Below are 21,762 nucleotides of genomic sequence, written 5' to 3'. Positions count from 1 at the left end.
CTATCATTTATGATCCAGTTTTAATCTTTCAATATTGTAGCTAGATATGAGAACCAAAGAAACACAAGAATAATTTTTAAGCCAGTAAAAACATCTAAACAATCATGTGGAAGTTATTCCTTCTCTAACATAAGAGAGAAGAACTGCTTCTAAGGATTCTTTGAATTGCTCTACAGAACAACAATTTTATATAATTACAGTTCAATGTACATTTTATACTCTATTGATTATAAGATGAATTGAAGTTGGGCATAATATTCTGGCTCTTATTTATTAAAATAAAAGTTCCAGGCTGAGGAACAACTAGTGTATAAGAGAGTAAGATATGGTTACAAATATTGTGGACAAAGAAAAAGGAAAGGTGGTCTTCAATACCTTTCTCCTCTACTGCACATGATCAAATTTTGGCAAACTGCAATCTTCCTCTGTTCCAGGATACTCACGGGAAAAGCAAGAGAGCCGCCTTCAGTTCTGATAACAAACCAATAAGCTAGCTTCCGGTTTGAGGCTTACGCAGTCCAAAAGACTGACAAACACACTTTCAGTGTTTGAAATATCCCGTAATTTTCTTCTTTCTACCTACAATCACTCTGCAGCTAATTATTATTCCAGTATGATAATAGGTCCATAGTTAAAAAAAAAGCTCTTCATCTCCTTCAAATATTGTCTTTTTATTGAAAGCCCTCTAGATTAGGTCCAGGAGGACTTGTTGCACTGTTTCTCCAGGTTTTTTTTCTTCCTAATTTATTAGAATTGTAAGAGCAGTCCATAATTTTCTCTGTGGGTTTCTACATGCTATCAGGTGGCACCAATTAGTTTAAGAGAACCATCCCCAGACATTGTATTTCTGTCTTAGAGATTTCACAAGAGGCATTTGATGCAACTGAAAACTGCTTAAAAACAATAAATTGGTAAAGATGAGTTGTTGAAAGGAGCTAATAAAGTCCTATCAGTATTGTTAGCAAATTGATGATCAGCATCTTAAACCAGGATATTTCAAAGAGTATTTGCCCTACTTATACGTTGAATGTATTATTTCCAAAGTTCATGCATTATTTCTTATATCTTATATACTTGAGATATAGATGAATTCATAAATTCCAACAGCACACAATGAAATCAATTTGTTCTAAAAGGGTAGCATATACTCATTATGAATATAATAAAATTTTGGAGTTTTCATCACAATTTAATCAAATCTCTCCAACAACTGTGCAGAATGATGTGCAGAAATCCTTTAGAAAGGTGTTATTCAAATATAGGAATTACTTATTGTAGCACCAAGAGTTTACATGCTTTACACCAAATGAGTTGATATTTTCTTTTGAATTATACTAATGTGCATGATTTACATGTTCTTGTTTCACAGGACCAAGTAGTTTTAAAAAGTCACTAACTTGTTACTCTCTTTATAAAATAATTCAGCATTGGATTATTTTATATAGTCAATTACTATAATTTACTTGAAATACAATCTGATTTATAAAAATTTGATTTATAATAAGTTTGTTGGTGATGGCTGCTTTGGGAAACTTGAAATATGTAACTCAACTTTTACTCTTTGACTAAAAAAACTGGTTCCAAACAGAAAAAACAAAACCCAAGACATCATTGGTCTAGTCACTGGACCTAAAACCCTCATCCTATCACTTCTGAGTATTTCTCTGAATTCTTTCTGCAATTCTGTTCTGTGCCCGAAGGAAAATAATGAACTAAATTGAGAATTCTGCCTGTTTTATAATTTGGCAATGACAAAATGAAACTAAAATAGCTCTATTTAGAAAACAATCTTCTGGTAGACAAAACATGTTGACACATTTCTACCATTCAACTATCAGCCTTAAAAGAGCAAAGAGATTTTTCTAGTCCTCTAGATTACCCTTGTTCAACTGATCAAATACAAGTCTATGGTTTCAATTACACAAGCAAAGAGTAATCTAGGCTGAGATTGCTGCCAGTTTATGCTGTGCATACCATGGTAAGATTCATGGTTTAATAATAAATGAATCAAAATTTTGTGAAAGTTTTAAAAATATATTCCGATTTCTGCATGCTTTTTTATTTCTCTTGGTAAATATTATAGAGTCAACATTTTGGTTTGAAAAACTGGGAGAAAAAGCACACAAACTGTGCACAGAAATACTTACAAGTGGAAACACTGTTCCAAAAGGTGAATTTTAGCATGAAACATTGAAGCAGTACCAAAATAAATATTGTTATTAACCCAAAAGTTAGAGAAACAAATAAATATGATCTACTTACATGTTGGTTTTGCTGTTGGAGGAAATTTTGTTCGGGTAATAGCCAAAATTATGAAAATAATGACTGGCCATAAGATCAAGACAAGTGTCCAAAACTGCAAAATAACAACGACAAAAATGTTAGTGAAAGGACAGTTAATGCTTAATTTTTTTACCAGTTTCGAATGCTTATATGTGATAATCTGAACAACTACTTTAAGGACAACAATACACAATATAATAACCATTGTTGAATTCATATTATCTTGTTTTTTGAAATTCTGTATTGTTTCTGATGTTTTTTATTATTTTTATTCTCTTTAAAATAAAAAATTTCTTTAAAATGTTAGTTATATTGCTGAAGCAAAAAACAAAAAGAACACTTAGTTCAAGAAGTTTGCCAGGCTATAATACCCATATGCAAGTATTTGTCTACAAACTTTATTAAGAAAGGAATGAGAGAATTTTTAAAATGCAAAAGACTTCACAAGAATGGTTTTTCCAGGCTTAGAACCTGGAAATGCTCTTCTGAATTTCCCCCTCTAGTCGATTCTCATGGCTGTCTCAAGAACGGTTATCTTAAAATACAAATCTTATTGGCAACTTTCTTACTTAAAAATCTTTTGCAATTTCACAGTTACCTGTTGAACAAAACTGAACATTTTGCATGGGACATATAAAACCCAGCATAGGTTCAACTTGAAACCTCTATTACCACTTCCAGTGCCATGCTCAGCCATGAAGACTAGTGTATGAGTTTGGGTAATGGATCAGTAAATATTGTTGAATGAATCAGTGGCTGAATGAATGAACACAATGAATAATTGAGTCAAGGAGTGAATGAGTAAACTCGAAGCTCTTTGCAATCTTTCCAACAGCCCTCTCCCCAGTCCAAACCACTGTAAGTATCTTGTATCTGCTTCTATCATAGAATTGAACATACCATTACAGTCGACAATGTTTTTTGCCTGATTCCCAAAGTAAGCAGGCAGCTCTTCTATGGTAAGGACTCTGAGTTTTTATTACCTGATACAGAATAGTTAGCCAAAAACAAAATACTGCATTAAAATTTCTATCAGAGAATTTCACTGTACGGCACATTAGGAGCTGCGTTTTCCTCCCTATAAAGAGATGATTCTGCTCAAAAGTCGCTAACTGCTTAGTATTTTAAAACTGGTGCCAGAGCAGTGAAAAACACACATCACAAGAACATAACTGTGATATGCAAACAGTTATACTGCCGAAACCAAACCATACATTAAAAAACTTGCCTATTTTTTTTTTTGTCTTTTTTAAGACAGGGTCTCACTATGCAATTCAGGTAGCCCAGGCTGGTCTCAAACTTGCAACAATCCTCCCACTCAGCCTCCCCAGTGCTGGGATTACAAGTGTGTGCCACCACACCCAGCAAGCTTGCCTGTATTTTAAAAAGTTAAAGTTGGAACCATGTTTCAGCCTGGTTATGCGGTCAGACTTATCTTTCCTCCTATACTTTTCAGAGCCAATTTCTCCTGAAAAATCTCAAACTTTCCACCCAGGGCTCTTCAGTGCATTGAAGCAATCAAAAGCTAATCAATGATTGATCCTTCCTTATCTCCTAATCTAAATTTTCTACTACAATCTCCATTGCATGTCAAAGAGCGCTATTTTCCTAAATAGTAAACTTATCACCTACTTGTTAGACTTTGAGTGTAAAAGCAAGTTCTAAAAAATTAGAATTTCACCGCATGTCTAAGGAATTCTAAGGTGTTTGATTTACTCATTGGTTTAATGCAGCCAGAGAGGCCAAATTGCTTAACCTAAAATCACACTTCTCAGACATTAACATGTACAATAAGCCATGTAGATTTAGTGTCTTTGGATTTGAGGTGGGGCCTGAGATTCTGAATTTCTACCAAGGTAGGTGATACTGCTGGCCCATGGATTATCCACCTTGGTCAGAATGGAGTTAGTTCTATTCTATCCCACCTTATTAGCAAGACTATTTATAAAGTCCTGGAATATTTTTGTTTGAAAGTTTCTGTGAGATCATTTAATAGATTTTAGGGTACTTGTCAACTTGAATTTAAAACTTATATTTTTATTTTCTCTAGTGTATAATTGAAATTTCCACTAATGATGAATGTAGGCAGGGAAGCACACAGTGTTATTACAAGTATTTGTAACTTTGTCACCAATGGAAATCATAGATATTTTCGAATCACATGAAGATTGTTATAGATACCCCAAAGTACTATTTACATCACTATGTTAAAATTATTGTAACCATGAGTTCACCACTAGACCTTGCTTTAATGTTACAATATTAATAGCACTGCAGTTAATCCTAAAATAAATGCATTCTGTCATAATGCACATAATTTTCTCCTTTAATATTTTGACAGCTGAGTGGCAATGTAACTAGTCTTATTTATAATATATTTTACTTTATTTCATTTCATTTTATTGTAAGTTTAAAAACATTATTCTTACAGGGGCCATATACTTCATCATGCTGCCAAAGACATTATGGTATCAAAGATACTAAGGACTCCTTGATCTAATAAAAATAAAACACACTGGTTCTATTCTCTGGGCAAGGAAGGCTCGCTCAACTTGCCCAAAGTTACGTATTCAATTGGAAAGCAGAACAGAGGTCAAAGACCTGAATCTCAACATAAACTGGGTAGGATTTTTTATAATTATTGTGTTGCTGTTAGACACAAAGAAGAAAATATGGCCAACAGAGTGCTGGAACAATAGGAGCACCACAGAAATACAAGCTGTGCTATTGCTCTAGCCTAATCTCTGATAGTGAAAAGTAAAGTCTGTTTTTCAAATATCCTTGATGCAAGGTACCAACCATATTTTATATGGCTCATTTGAAATGTAAACTCTAAAGAAATAAGGTTAGAAAATTAACATTTGGAAATTTATCGGTTTGGTATTTGAGGCCATGGGTATTCTTTAAAGAAAGTGCTCCTCTGAACAGGCTTGGTGCTCCACAGCTGCTCTGAGAAAAGCCTATTCATTTTCTATGGCAACTTCATGAGAATTCTGAGACCAAGATCAACATACCAACACAAATAAACACCCTCATTCAAATAGGGGACATATGCTATCAGATATCTTTAAGTTATGCTTGGTTGATAGAATTTGATGATTTTTTTATAAGGGATATTTTGGCAAATTCTGAAAGTAATTTTAGACATGTTCTAAACCTAGAGAAAAAAAATGCAGCCTATATCAAAGAAGTTTAAGATATTTATACTTTGTTAAAGGCAAAATCCACAGCCAGTCCATAGATAATACTGTGAAAACAAGCTCTCCCTGGGTCAAAGAGATTTGAGAATATCTCTGTATGCTTCATTTCTGAGGAATAATAAATATAAAGCTTTCTACACTATCATCTTGGGGGTGCACTGATTGACAAATTAATCACAAAAGCAATAAATAAATAAAATTTGCATGCTTATACAGCAGGATTGCTCTCAATACTATTCTAAATATTATCATAAGCAACCTAGAAGGAAATACAATGCCAAGGACCCAAATACTAAACCAATGACCCATAACTTTTTTGTTTGTTTGAAGAAGGGGCAAATGTATTGATTTTTACACATATAGACTAGAAAGCTACTTAAACACTGGGTGTAAAGTAGTTTTTAAAGGTTTAGTATTTTCCTAATATTTTCATTATGTCACTACCTGTATACCTTATTTGCATTTTACCGCTTGCATTGTTGACAACGTCTAAGAACACACACACACTGAATAACTGACAAGTCCTTTAGTGAGCTTTTGAGTTCTCTGATTGCTCCAGGGTTTATTCTCTACTGAGATGTCCATTATGATCTTTCTCTTTCTCCTTTCCCGAAAAATTGAGTGAAAACGTCTTTAAGTGAGATCTTGTGCGGTGAGATTCTTCTCTAGAACTGGGGGAAACAGTACCTGGTGGGGGAAACACTTCCCCAACAGAGCAAAGAGGACCTGAACAGTGAGACAGGCAGATGTGGGGTCTCAGAGCCCAAGTGGGGTGAAGGTGTCAGAGTGGGAAGAGAAGGCAGAAGTAGCAGCAGTGATTAGTTTTGTACGGGGAAGCTGGCCAAAAAAATTCCCCAGGAGGGGACTTAGAAACATGGAAAAGAAAGAAACTAGGATGAATGCTGCAGTGTTGGGTTGCAATTAAAAATACGGACATTAACTATACAGTTCCAAAATGTAAAGAGACATAAAATACAATATAAATGTATGTGTGACTTATTACCTTTCTGATTACACAAGTTCTTTAGGCCTCATTTTGTACTTTGTCCCAGCCGTGAAAATACTCATTTTCATACAGTTGCTAGCTGCCCATGCTGGTCTTGAATTTGCAAACCTCTTGCCTCAGTTTCTCAGAATTATGAGATTGCAGGCATGTAGCCCCACAGCTGGTTATTACTAGCTTATTTTAGTGGACATCTTGGGACTACATCTGAGCACTGCTATTGGGGAGTTACTATTTCTAAGTCAGGACACACCTAGACAATATCTGTAAAAGATAAAGATAGATAACTAGCTAGATGGGATACAGGTAATGGGTAGGTAGGTGTAAGGGCAACAGATATGCTGCTCTCAGACTGCCAAAGAATGATGAGAACACATCCACAAAAACAAACACCAGCCTATGGACAAATCCAGCATCAAATTTGACTATTGACCAAATTCAAATATTCAAATACACTATAGTAGTATATGATGGACTAAACTAGGAATCCATAAGTCTATGCAGCTATAAATAAATACATAAGAAAGCAGAGAAATGGATTAAAGGCTTAGTGAAGAGAAGGATATGGACATAGTCTCCAAGCATTTCCCCATAAAGCAGGATAAATGGACATCATGGACCACTGGTGGAATGTAATGGGCAGAGGACAGTGTCTATTCTGTGAAATTCTTGTCAAAGATGAATAACCTGACATTTAAGATGGGAAAATAACAGATTCTCTACAAAACAACTGGTTGGGAAAGTTCCAGAGTATCTTGGTCTTGAAAGTCAAGGAGAAGCTAAGAGACTGCTCCAGATGGAAGGAGATGCCTATGTGAAAATGAGATACAGTACATATCTACGACAGTTCTGACACACAGTGGAGTTGAATTGAATCTAGGGAGTTGATGATGCTAACGGGTTATGTTTGTACAAAATGCACACTGAAGTACCCAAGTAATGGGGCACCAGTCTCAAACGGCCCTGGAAAGAAATATTATTCATACTGTTTCATTAAATTTGAAATTATTATTTCAAAATAAAAATTAGAGATTATTTAAAAGATCCCTACATATATTTTTGTAAATCCACACTAATCTTTAAAAAATAGAGCACAAGATGATGCACCAGGAAAAGAGAGAAGAATAAGTGAGTCTCATATCCAGGAACTCTACTGCTCCATGCAAGTATTAAATTTGGGGGAATTAATGATGACATCAGGGCACATTTCAGTGATCTTACCGTCTGTGAGTCAGCCACTCAAAGTTACAAGTTTAAACTTAAGCAATTCATCAAATCAATCAAATATAATTTGATTGATTTTCACGGACAGCTGATCTGTAGTACTTATTCACTGAATTCAGTTAGCTCATAGCGTTTGCCTGTGCATGTACAAAGAACTGTTTGCTTCAAACTTTGAAAATCTCTCATACCTAATTTTCTGAAAAATGGCGCAAAGCATAGGATGTCAATTTAGGTCATTCCTGCTCCATTATCTTGTCGCAGCTTTTGTTCTAATTCCGGTTAGTCTATCTGATTCTGTGTGTGTCTAACATTGTTATTATTCTCTTATCCTTTCACAAAAAGGCAAAGAAAGACCTGGAATATAGCTCAGTGGAATCACACCTGCCTGGCAAGCACAAGGTCCTGAGTTCAATTCCTGGTAGCCCCACCTCCCCGCAAAAAAGGAACACAAAAAGGCAAAGAAGAAAATAAGGTACACGTAGCTTTCAAATTAAGAAGATTTACTGTATATTTTCAAAAATGAAGAAACTACTTCAAAACATCATTTGGACATGCCATTAATTTAATTACTATATCTTGATCTTCTAGAGCAGGGGCTGTACAGTAGTAACATTAAGCTGAATTAGACTTACAGAGGTGTCCTGTTTATCACTCACAAATTTTGTTGCCTTTGTGATTTTTAAAGGGATTTTGATGCCTTAAAATAGAGAATGTGTTATCATATCAAGATGCCACCACTGCCTACTTCCTTATGCTTGGGTCACATTAACTATCATGGCCCTGTAGATATTTAAGTTCGTACCACTTGGACTGGAGTGATTTGAAGTTGATGGTGTAAAAAATAAGTGATATTGAATACAAAAACAATTTCTAAATTTCAACAAGGATTGTTGGCCTACCTCTGAAAACAAAACTAAAATGTCTGAAATTATGTCTTTATCACCCTTTGTGGAATCATAGCCTTAGAGAGTCTTAAGAAAACTTAGAGTTCAGCAGCCGATCAATAATCATTTACATGTGTTATATTTAATAAATTAATAATAATTGCACACCTACTAGGCACCAGGTACTGAGGAGAGGGCAATTAAAGTTTTCAGTCTTCTGAGAAAAGGAAACATTTTTAAGGATTATACTGAATGTAATGGATAATACTAAGGTGTAAGAAGTGTGGTGAAAGGAAGATAAATAAACCCCAGGAAACATGAGTCTAGACCCTGAGACATGAAAGTGGAGCAGGCAGAAGAAAAGACAACATGTTGGATGAAGGATAAAAAAATAGGAGTCTTTCAAGAAGATGAAATACAGGATAAGAAGGAGGCAAGGGAAGACTGTTTCAGGAACAGAAGCAAGTTCAGAGTCATTGAGGCATCAAGAGTTAAGGGAAACATCTCCGCTACATGATTATCTGACCTCTACTTGGATGCTTCTCATGGGGGAAGTTCATGATTCCATGAGGCTAGGGCAGCTCATTTGGTCTGACATTTGTGCTCATGTTAAAGTAAAAACCTTTCTTCCTGTGGCTCGCATTCATCTTAATTTTGCCTCCATGAGAATTCTGCAAATATTTTAAAATATTGAGCAGTCTCCTTTGCTCCTGGATATCTTCACCAACTCTATTAAAGCTTGTTTCAAAATACCTTCCCTAGAATGAGTTCTTGTTGTTGAATGCTACTTTTATAGTTATTGTCAGAATTTGATCGAAGTTAATATATATTGAATGCTTAAACTGTGCAATGTAACCTTAAGCGCCTACCATGCATTATCTCATTAAAGACAATAAGCTTATTTCCTCTTGCAGATGGGAAAATAGAATCTTGAAAAGACTACATAACATTTCTTTCCAGAACCACTAAGCAGTAGAGCTGGTGCTTGAACCCAGATACTCTGGCTTCCACTCCAGCACAGAGAATCATTAACCTATGTGGATTAATCACTACATAACCAATTGTCGCTGGCCCTCTTTGATCTGAATGCTACACTTTTATTAGTTCAGCCTTGAGACTAATAAAATAGTTTTTAAAATTATTTTAATGTTAGAGAGCATTGAAAGTCATTTAAAGGCCTTCCTATGACCTAAATCATAACTTTTTATTGCAAATCTGAATATAAAAATTGCCTAATCTTCCATAACATGAAGTATAATGTCTCTTGCTTCTTTTTCTATTCCTTTATTTTTTGCACTGTCCTATATAACAAGAATGTCTGTTACTTTCTAGTAGCAAGAGGAGTCTAAGGTTCACATTCTGAAATAAAGGTTGGTGATTTAGATGTGGAATAAACTATAGCTCTACTCCCAAAACAAGGGAATAATATGGTATAGAGTTTCAATCCATTGGGCTTTCTGCTACTCAACACTGTTATCTATGTGAATGGCTCATCCAAAAACTAGGATCAAGAAAATTTTCTGAATTCCATACTTAAAGATTAAAATGTCTTTTGGAGATTGGTAACTTTTCTATGATGTATCTGGGAACAATACTTTTCTATAATGTCTACAGAAACAGTATACAAAAATTTTTACTGGACATAAGCTAATTTATTTATCACTCCCATTTCTGAATCTTCACTTCATTCATTTTTATTGATTGTCTGAATTTTTGAAGATGTATATGTCTGTTATGTATTAGATACTATAACCAATAGGTAAAACTAAAATATTTTAGCCATTGAAAGGAATTAGGAGAATAAATGGTCCAGATCCAGAGAAGGTGAAAGACACTGGAATATTTGATCACACAGTGTAAATTGTACAGCACCTACTTTATTTTTATCTGATTTGGAATTAAATTTGGACTTAGAGTTTAACCCTAAAGTTTTCTAATCTAAGCAGTATTCTAATAAGTAGACGATGTTAAATTATGTTTTCACTCTTTCTCTAGGCACTGTGAAAGGAAGCTAGGTGAACAAGGCCAAGACTTGGGAGGAAGAGTCAGTTTTGATCCATAATTTTAGGATGGGCCATGATAGCTGGCTCTTTCACCAACTGAATAAAAACGTGCTTTACTAGCTAAGCAGCTATTTTTAAAAGGCAACTGACATTAATTTTCATCTTCCAAATTCCCTCCATAAGCATGTGGTGAAGCGGATCGCCTCATGGCAGCTAGGACTCAGAGAGGGGAAGGGGTCAGATCACAATGTACCCTTCCAGAGCTTGTGCCCCATCACCTGCTTCTCCCAACTGGGCCTCACTTCCAAAGTTTCACCATACCCAGTAGCGCTGCCATCTGAGGGCCAACCCTTCAACATAGGAGGCTTTGGTGGACATTCTCCATCTAAACCATAGGAATAACTAATCTAGCTTTGTAATTTTGTATTCCTTTATAAAGGAAGAACTTGTCCATGAATGGTCCATCTAGTGCTTTATATGTCTGATTCTGATTTCTTTCTTCTTCACATCTTCTTTTTATTGAGTTCAATTGACAAAATCATGTATCTGTAAAATGTACAACATCATGCTTTGCGGTGCTCTTCGTATATTCTTATCTGCTACTGTTTTAACTTTAATAAATAGTAAAATGATATTCAATAGGGAAAAGATTTGGTGTGCCTATTTAGAACCCACCTTAAGGGAAGATCAGCTCTTACCCTGCATTATCTAGTTGTTCAGCCAGGAGGTCCTCACTGTTTTAGGGCTGTTTCTGTCATTACCTAGCATCCCACTAGGCCAGCCTTTCTATTGCTAAGCATCTCCTCAGGAAAGTACCTTCACTTCTCTATTATCTGTAGATTTAAATTATAAGCCCAGCAGGATAGCAACTGCATCTAGTAAATTTTTATCTATTACCTAACATTTCTGTTGGTGTTTAATGCATTTTCCAAATTCTTGTTTGGTATTCAACTTTTTCCATAAATTGAGATTTTATATCACTACAAATATTTTTAAATACCAATATCTAAGGCCTGCTTAGCAGATATGATTTCTTCTTTGGTAGTCTGAAGTCTGAGCAGGGGTCAGAGAATACTAGGAAAGGGCAACTCAGAAGCAACAGAGAAGTAGGTAATGCAAATAAGAGATTCATGATTGCAGAAATATAACTTTGATCTTGAAATTCAGTGGGTGACCTTGGATAAGACCCTGGAGCTCTCTGGGGCTCTAAAATTAAGTCAGTTAGATAGTCCCAAATATTCCAGCACTCTGGTCTTTGATTTTATTTAAAAGAGAGAGGGATACATGTACTTCATAACCGGTTCTAAGGAAAATCGGCATTTTGCTTATCCTATTCTCATTCCATTTCTCAGACTACATAACTGTTTGTAATTCTTTTCTCACTTTTGTCTCTAGCATATAATTTTAAAGTATATTTTTTCAGGAATCCTCAATCTACATAATATTTTTATTATGTCTTTTTTTCCTTGTGTGCCATTTGTTCTTCACGAGTAGATTCATAATTCTTCCTTCACAGATTGTCCACCTTGCTTTGTGAAGGAATCTCCTGCAAAACTTAAGGGACATTGTCATGTGGTGATGCTGGCATTTTCCTTTAACACGCAGTAAGGACAATGCATTTCCAGTGTCACACAATCTAATTTCTATTTTCCTGGATTGAAAAGTCTGCTTTTAAAGCACTACTTTCAGAATGATTCTAAATATAGAAACAAAAACACTTGTATTTTAAATGACCGCTTGAAGGCTGACAAAGTCTAATTCCTACACAAAAGTTGTGTCCTCTCTTCAAATTTATATACACTTTCTTTTCAGATTCCTGGCCTTCTGATTGGTCTCTATTTTCTATCTTCACTTTTAAAATTTTATCTCCTTTGAGCTCCTTAACCCTAACTTCCAACCTCCTGTTTCCTCCTTCTTCCCTAATTTTAGTGTAACGCACACACATCCTTCTACCTTGTCCTCAAGACTCCTTTCCATTACTGAGGGGCAGAGCTAACCCCAGGTGAAACTATAATGAAAAAGTATCCATCTCAGCCCTCTCATTCTGCACTTACAATTATCCTTTCTTCTGTTGCCACCGTCTTCTGCAGGTCTCTTTGGCTCCTCTGATTGGTCTTAATGGATTCAGCTAGGGCCTCTCTAGGTCTCCAAATTCTGATTTTTCTTCTCACCCTACTTCCTAGAATCAGAATTTATTTCGGGCCTCATTTTTTCATGGTACATTTAAGATGTGAGTTATTTTACGTCCCCAAGTGACCTGTCAGCTCAGGTAGCTCCTTGCCCAAGAAAAGTATAATGAGAGGCATTTTAGGGATTTTGACTATGTGGGAGTAATATTATATCATGTAATATATGTTTATACTCTAACGGGAAATGATTACGGAATCATGGTAAAAACACATTTAACATTTTCTGACTTGCATCTCCTCCAAATATATTGACATATCCAACAGAAACTGACTAAAATGGAGAAAAGTCTTGAAGTATCAATGTATGCTTACTTACCTGAAGCTTTTGGAGATCTTTTAAAAAGTTATAAGGAAAGCATAAAATCTCAGCAGCAAATTTATCAACAACAACAATATACTGATTTTCAGTTACTCTATGATCTTTATGTTAACTATTGAATTTTCTCCGCTATTATATGTAAATTTCTTCCCATCTCTCATAGCCCTCTCCTAGATTTCCTTTCACCACTTATCTGAATAAAGTATGACACACACATCCCCCCCCACACACACGCTTCAAGAACTTATATGCCAAATGTTTTACCATTTCTAAAGCACATTGAAATATGTGAGCACATGTAAGTCTAGGTTTGATATTCCAGAGCTGATGCACTTGAAGAACCAGTGCTTGGAGAACTTGTCCTGTGCTACAACAGTCCTGGGAGAACACTAGCAGCAGTGCCAGCCTGATGCTCTGACTATGCCCACATGAACAGGACTCTTTCCCTGCTAAATGCCACCTAGAGCCAATCATGTGATAACTATGGGGAAATTTTCTTTTGTGCCTTTTCCACAGCTAAAGCAAACCAAAATATTAATGATTTTATAATTTTATGTCTGACACACCCATCTGACAGGCAACTTCTAAACTCACAAAGTGTCAGATGCACAAGGTTAAGTAAGCATACATCAGAGCACTATGGAAGGATTCAAGAGCAGCAAGCCGGCCCAGTGAGATGAGGTGCACAGGTGAAATATTGGTTTCTGTGACATGTATTACCTGCATATTTATATTACTCAATGGAGGCTGGGAATTACCTCTACAAGAAGTATGAATGCCTTTTTGACTTCCCTGGTTTTCAAACATTCTTCTGAATATATGACAGTTCAATCCAGTTTTTTCCTGGATCTCTCTGAAGTCTATCTGGTGAGGATCTAATAGCTGCCTTTGTAACTTTCAAAGCAAATATTAATGTAAAGGTGCAAAAAAAGATGCTGCAGTAAGCAAAAAGAAGAAAGACTATGACAGTAAAGTGTATCAATATTCTTAAAATACCATATACATATATATTTATTACTTCTCCCTCTCTCCCTGCCTTTCTCATTTGGCATTTCTAGTAAATGATTTTTTTGGATACAATTCCTTAGAAACATTTCATTTTGGTTTGGTTTCTTGAGACAGAGTAACACTGTGTACTTCAGGATAGCCTAGAATTTACAGTGTGGCCCAGAGGGGCCTGGGACTGCTGGCATTCCTCTTAGCTTGCCTCTCAAGTGCTGGGATTACGGGCATGGGCCACCCTCCCCAGCTCTTAGAAGACTTTTTATACTAACACTTCACATTATTCCTGTTCTATATCTTAACTTTTCAACCAAACTTGGTTTTTCAGTACATTTCCTCCCATTTCAAATGACTTCAAGTGGTACTTTGCTGTCATTCATCCCATTTTAAACTAAATATTTCATTAAGAAAAATTCTGAAAACATTTTGGAATGATCGCAGAATTCAACACCAGCTCCAATTCAGCCTGTAACAAGGAACATCCTTTTCTTTGCCCGGGGCATGTCCTGATTTACTCTTTTAATTTACTGAAATCAAAAGGCTGCTTTGGGGGCATGTTAATACTCGCCCCATTAGCTAAAAGACAGGCAGAAGAATGAATTCTAAATATCTTACTTCCTGCTTTAAGGAAAACCTTTAAATTCATTTCTTTTCCCTTCGCATTAACATCCTGTCTTAGGACTGCCCGGAGAAGTATCCCAAGCCCTGCACTCCCATCCCTTCTTCAACTCACCGGCTGCCTCTTGACACCGAGCCAGTTTTTCCACACCAGGACCCGAAGCTGATGAAACTGGGAAGCCATCCTTCAAGCAACCGGAATGAGAAAATCCTTCTTTTCTCCTCCACTTCTCCAGAGAAGAATCAGCGCCCGGTCCAAATTGCTGTGTGTCAGTGGGCCAGGAGCCTTTTCACGGCATAGCTTTCTTTGAGGCCAGGCCAAAAAACCCACAGTTCTCTTCCTGCTGGGTCTTTCCTTCCAGATAATCCTTGTCCAAGAAGCACTTCTCAACCAACTTTTCCTCCAAGAAGAGGACTCAGGCCAGTGTCTTCTGGTGGCTTGTGCTTATTTTACAATAACATCTCCCTGCTGCATGAAGTCCAGGAGTAAGGAGAATGAGTATCATTCAGATAATGTGCCACTGTAAAAAAAAAAAAAGATGAACACGCACCTCCTACTCTCCATGAAATTAACTGCCTATCCACACCTTAGGGAACCTGTCACCTGCACTAGACACGTCATGAGGAATTAGGTGGGACCCTTGCCAGGCCAGTAGGACTTGTCCTACATTCTCCCGCCTTCTTTTGTGACTCCTTCATAGTGCCTGCTCTAGCAGAGGCAGGGCACAGAGAACATTTCACAGGCTGCAGGCACAGACTCAGGGCCTAGTGACTCTTTTCTAAGGGTCAAGAAGTTTTAAGTCAATAGGCCAAAGTTCAACTGAGAAACTTTAAACCTCAGCCTATAATAGGCATACTATGAAAGTATGAGTCATCATACTTACCTGGCAGAGGACACACCATGGTCACAAAAGTATCAGCCATTAACCTAAAGCTAATGCTTTGATGGGGGTAGGGTAACTATGTTGGCTAGGTCCTAGATTCTATTGAAATTTAGTTGTCTAAATATAACGCAGAACACAAAATGACATACATTGGATTCCCTCATGCTGATAGCTATGGATAAAGGGGACAGGCTAGCCCAGGATATTTTTGCCGTCTCCTCCACCAAGATACCCTTCACCCTCTCCCATCTTCTACCTCTCAGAATTATCTCCAACTTGACATCTTCACGAAGCCCTTTTAGATGTCCTCATATTGTGCTTTTCAATCCAGCACAATTCCTTGTTGCTCTCAAATAACTTACATTTTTCTTTATTGTTTTTTATTGTCCGTCTCATTGTTTTGTCTCATTTCTGTATGACTACTGTGCATCATAATACATAACATACAACTCGTACTTAACAATCACTACTGAATATATCTGAGTAGATTGTTTGAGCCAAGAATGCTTTGGTGACGTTTCAGTTTGATCCTCACACCTTCCCCTGACTGATCCACTTGCAAAATCAGTTAAAGCACTGTTTGAGCTCTCCTCCCAAATCCAGAGTTACTACTGGTTCAGCTGCCTGGTCTCCATGCCAACTATGCAAGGCTGATGGCAACCAGCCTCGGGCTGACTGAAGCCATGATGGTACATGCCCACTTCCTCAGCCTTGACTCCATCCCTGCTATGACAAATCTCTCCAAATCCGGTCCCCATCAGGCAGTCAGTCCTGACTATCTAGAAGGTGACTGTTTAGTTTCTTTCTGGATGAGGTTAAGGACAAGTATTCTTTGGACAAAGGAGGGTCCCTGAAATAATGCTTTCCATCAACACACCTGGGACTTAGTAACTGCGGTTTGTCTTGCTTTCACAATCTGATCTTTAAGGATGACTGCAGCTCCTGACTCCCTGCCTTCTTCTACTGCTGTCACAATCTAAGACTCACTAATGATTCGGTTCACAAATAAACATTACCAGAGTTGTGAGGACAAGGTGGGACCGGGGATGGGAATCTACATGTCGAGGGACATTGCAGGCATAGAGTCACTAGACTTAGTCAGGTTACTTCAGGTCAAAAAGGACTGACTCACCACGTGGCTGGTGCAGCTGAGAGGTCAGCTCTAAATGGGCCACATGGCTTCTCCCAGAAGCTTCTATTACCTCTCCAGGGTAATCACAGAGCTGTGTTTTTCTTGTTGTTGTTGTTTATTTAACTTCAGTTAAGGCTCTCTCAGGCTTTCTTCTTCATCTACTCTCTCCAAATTTCTAATGAAGATAATGTATTTTATTACAACCCATGACTTCCCAGGAGATTTTTTTCTTCAGAGTAATTTCCATGCTATACATTAGGTATTTAATATACATAAGATATTCCTTCATATTTGAAAACACAGTACCATAGGTCCAAATGTTGCTCATTCTTCTTTAGAGACTGAAAAGTCTTTCGTGGAACCTAATTTGAAATAATTTAATTAAGGATACATAGGAAATCAGATTTTTAAAATTTCCCCATTCTGGCTATCTAGATCTCATCATTTATCTAGACTGTATATATTTCTGCTATCTTCTTTAAACTTGCAAATGTATTTTAAGAGAGAATTTTCAGAGCTTTTCTTAAGAGTCATGTCCTAACATTAATCTTGGAAGGTTTACTTATACACATTAGGAATCACAAACTCTGTTAAAAGCAAAACCTGAAGTATTTATTAGGCCAAGCAAAAGTAAATAAGAGAAAGAACGTGCAAGGAGCTGAAGGGTAATGATTGCACAGAGGAAAATCCCAATCTGCAGCAAGTCATTTTAGGATTTTTCCTTGAAGGAAAGAAGACAACTGGTAACCAAAATTCATTTGTACCCAGAATACATAGCTGCTAAAAATTTTTTAACAAGCTAAAAGCTGGGGGCTGGGGATTTAGCTCAGTGGCACAGCGCCTGCCTGGCAAGCGTGAGGTTGTGAGTTCAGTTCCCAGTACCAGGGGGAAAAAAACATAAGCTAAAATCTAAACTGAGGAGCAAATAAACATAGGCAAAATTAAAACAACATATTGCAATAAGAAAAAAAATAGTACCTTGCTTACCAGTAAGCTGTTACAGGTTTTAGTCTTAGAGTTGTACTGAGACATTTCTATACTCTCTCCAGCAAGACCATGGTGACTTGCCACACAATGCTTGTTCCAGGGCTTCTGGCCACAGGTCAGTAGACCTAAGCTGTGCTTAAGGATTTTCTCTTCTCATAGTGTCTCCCTGGACTTCCTTTCTCTGCTGTTGCTGACGGTACTCTTTGGAGATTGACAGGGGGATCTTTCCATTAAGCAAGAAGCCATTACACCTACCTGAACTTTGGCAATGATTTTTTGTTGTTCTGTTGTTGTTATTGTTGCTGCTTTGTGTACTTACTTTACCAACTGTAAAAGTGTGATGAGTTTGTCATGGAATCCAATGATTCTAGAATTCTAACTTTCTGAGTTCTTCGAAGTGACAATTTTAAGAATAGTTCAAACAGCTTATTTTTGACCAACCTATTTCCAGGCTCATTTTGGGCATGCCCAGTCACTGTTCTGTGGATGTGTTTATCCAGAGCCCTCCAGGGCCACTACGCCTATGGAACACAGGTAGAGTGATGGCTCCACTCAGGCTGTGAAGAGGTGTGAATATCGGAACCGCAGGAGCATTGGGTGTGGTAGCTTATATCAGTCAACCCGTCACATGGCACATTCCAGGGCCAGGACAAGAGGGAATCAGTTCAACACGGACAAGTACTAATATGGCTATAATTTTTTAATAGTATTTATTAAAGAACTCACCTAATAATATAACAATAATTTATTATAATTATTTTAATATAATTACTTGACTACAATGTCTCAATATGTTTAATTTGTTACCATTTAATAGAAATCTAGCTCAGGTTTTACTGCATAGTAAGTGTTCGATTAATGCTTATCAAGTGAGTACTACACTTTTGCTAAGCAGTTATTGACTCACCACAGAAGCCCTGTTATGTGGAAACTGTCACTATCCTCATTTTTACAGGAAGAAAATGACATCTAGAGGTTCCATAATTTGCCTGATTCATCTAGGTAGAAGTGGAACAGTGAGAATAGCAGGCATGGAGTTTCAATTCTATATCTGTACTTTTAATCTGTATGTCATCCTGTCTCCAGTCTCGTGGACTGTACCCCCAGGGAAGAACTGAGAAAGAAGCAAAAGAACTTGAAGGGTTTTCCTGGTCCTCTATAAGTTTGTAAATGACTTGTACAGTTTTTCTTTTTTGGGTTTTTTTTTTTGTTGTTGTTTTTCTCCGGTACCGGGAACCGAACTCATGACCTTACGCTTGCCAGGCAGGCGCTTTGCCGCTGAGCTAAATCCCCAGCCCCGACTTGTACAGTTTTTTAAAGTATACATACAAAAAAATTACTGCTAAGTGTACAGAAATAAATACTGCAAGAATTCAGAAAGAGGAAGTCTCCACTTTCAGGATTCTTGGTTGAGCATCAAAACACTTTGCAACCTGGCAAAGTTGTTCCATCCTCTGCCATCCCTCCTGCCATCTGCTGTAGAGCTGTGGATGAAGACTTCATTTTCAGGCTTTGGTCTGACTGTTCCCTCTGCCCAAAATGAAACTGCGGTCATTCCTGAATAATTGACTCATGTGTCACTTCCTCTCAGAGGCCTTTCCCAGCATTTGCAGCTCCCACACCCTCACCCCAGGCTGAATTAATCACCCTTCATCTGGTTTTCCCATAAACCTTTGTTCATAAAGATAGTCAACTCTTCATTATCCTCTCTTACAGTGAGAGTCTTGGCTTATACTCTGAACCCCTTAAATACAGGGACCATGACTTGTAGAACAGTAAGAGGTAAAGATTAAATCTGTATCCTTGGAGAACTGTGAGAACTTTGGCCCTACCATGTCAAAGAGCAGGTTTGAGAAGTAGAAGATAAAACTGAAAAGTTAGGGATCTAATGTTAAAGAACAGAAGATGCCATATTAAGGCTTTAGATTGAGAAGCTCCTGGCTACTCTTCCTTACAAAGCATGTTAACGCTCATGTGGAGGAAGAGAAGAATTTCAGTACAATGAGATAGAAAATGAAATTGACACTTGAAACTCTTCCTCTGAATGCCTCCACCCCACCAAAAAAAGAAAAATGATGGACTTGACTTAAAAATGAAGTAAAATTGTTTGGGAATTTTAAAGGAAACCAAAACCATAATTTTACTCCTTTGCCTCCAAACTGGTTTTTTCCTCGCATAATTTACAAGTTACTTTAAAAAAATACTATTAATTGACTTTTAGATGAAAGTGCTACAGAATGCTAATGTCATACAAATCTAACATTTATGATAAACTTGCAAAGCCAATATTATTATCTCTACCTTAAAGAAGAGGAAGTATAGATCAGGCAATTTCTCCAGGTCACACAGCTAATGATTGCCAGAACTATGTTTTGAACCCAGGTCCCCGTGTGTGCAAAGCATGTTTTCTATAAAGCAATAGTGGAAAAAATGATATGGTACTGGAGCAAAAATAGACACATGGATCAATGGAACAGAACTGAGGATACAGAAACCTCAGCAGACATATTCAATGATCTGATCTTTGACAAAGAGGCCAAAAGCATGTGTTGGAGGAAAGATAGCCTGTTCCATAAGTAGAAGGGGAAGGGGAAAAAATTATAATATGTATAGGCAACCACTCCCAAGATGATTGTAAACTGTATGGATTCCAAATATGTACTAATAAAATTGAAAAAAGCATGTTTTCTAATAGGTCATCATAAAGCACACATGGATGATAAACATGGTATCCACATCAATTTAACCCAAGTGGAAATCCACAGTAAGTTGGAAAATCCAAGCTAATTCATAACAAAAATAATAGCATCCTTCTGTGAGGAGCAGGGTGGGACCGCACCTGAAGATTAAGATAATGAGGTACCAATTGCTAATGCATCATTACCTAAGATCGATCTGTGATGTAAGATGCTGATAGGCGATGCGAAGAAGCAGGTAGGTGTGAGGGAGGTATTAGATTTAAGATTTTCAGGTGCTTTCTCAGCACTGACACATTCCAATAAAATGTAGACAGAATAATCCTCTCAATAAGCAACAGGTAAAGATCTATTCCACATGACAAGAAAGCAATACATAGTTAAAGGCGTTTAAACAAAATTCACTCAATTCCAAAGTAAGTTATAAGGCTATTAATTCTTCCAAGTGGTGCAATGGTATAGAATGCTCCATCATAAATAATCCAGTTGGGTCAGGAGAGCCAGTTTGATAAGCCAACTGATTATCTAACCATCAAGCCATGTGAGTATGAGAACTTCAAGGTGATTTGCAACCTTCCAAAGAATTACTCACCTACTCACCCAGGGTGAGTAATAATTTACTTGGGAAACTGGCAGAGTATATCGAATTAGTTAATATTACTATATGTGTTGCAGAAATCTTGTGGAGACAAGAAATAATGAAAGCCCAAAAATTTGACACTTTTAGCCAATCTATTAAAATTATAGGAAAGATTTGAGGTAGAGTATTAAGAAAGACTATTTCTTCCCTTTTTAAATGCAAATCTTAATTCATTTTAGATGAAAAATGTCATTTTTTAGTCTCAACTTACATTTTGAGCCCATGAAATGCAAAGCAGCTCAAAATATGAATCTATATATTTATCTAATATTATTCATTTTTTAATTTAAAAAATACAACAAACTGATTTCTACATGTGTTTTAGTCTTTGTTAACTGTCCTCTTTCCAGAGCAATTTAAAAAAGAATTTTATAAATATAAAAGATTTCTAGATTTAAGTGTCAGCATGAATTTTCTTGAACCCAACAGAAACTATCTTAGAAAATAGGAGCTTTGTTAGATGAGCTAAAAAATTAACTTCCCTAGCATTTTTTTAAAAGTCTGGCGTCACTATAGGAAAAATGTCACCTAGTTATTTGTCTCCTTCAACCTGAGCAACAGTTTTCTGCATATGTTCCATATGCGGCTATTACTGAATTATTTTGAAAGATAAAATAAGGAGCATGCAAAATTGATCAAACAGTATAAGCACTAACTGTTCCTTTTAATGAATAAATAGAAATTAGTAGTATAATTAT

At 36.7% G+C, this 21,762-nt stretch overlaps 1 protein-coding gene across 1 annotated transcript in view; it reads right to left on the bottom strand.

Annotated features, from left to right (window-relative positions):
* Window positions 1-16,916, bottom strand: part of Abca12 (ATP-binding cassette, sub-family A (ABC1), member 12) — a 176,773-nt gene extending 159,857 nt beyond the window's left edge. Inside the window, exons 1-3 of the mRNA XM_013520777.1 lie at window positions 16,742-16,916; window positions 14,841-15,246; window positions 2,263-2,356 (exon numbers count right to left, since the gene is read on the bottom strand). Of these exons, the coding sequence (XP_013376231.1) occupies window positions 2,263-2,356; window positions 14,841-14,909 (163 nt within the window). The 5' untranslated portion in view covers window positions 14,910-15,246; window positions 16,742-16,916. The remainder of the gene's footprint in view (window positions 1-2,262; window positions 2,357-14,840; window positions 15,247-16,741) is intronic.
* Between the last annotated feature and the right edge of the window lie 4,846 nt (window positions 16,917-21,762).

The sequence above is a fragment of the Chinchilla lanigera genome, unplaced genomic scaffold (genome assembly GCF_000276665.1).
Source record: "Chinchilla lanigera isolate Chin_1 unplaced genomic scaffold, ChiLan1.0 scaffold00056, whole genome shotgun sequence".
Lineage (NCBI taxonomy): Eukaryota > Metazoa > Chordata > Mammalia > Rodentia > Chinchillidae > Chinchilla > Chinchilla lanigera.
Note: the sequence above shows the minus strand (reverse complement) of the source record. Positions and strands in the feature narration are given on the sequence as shown.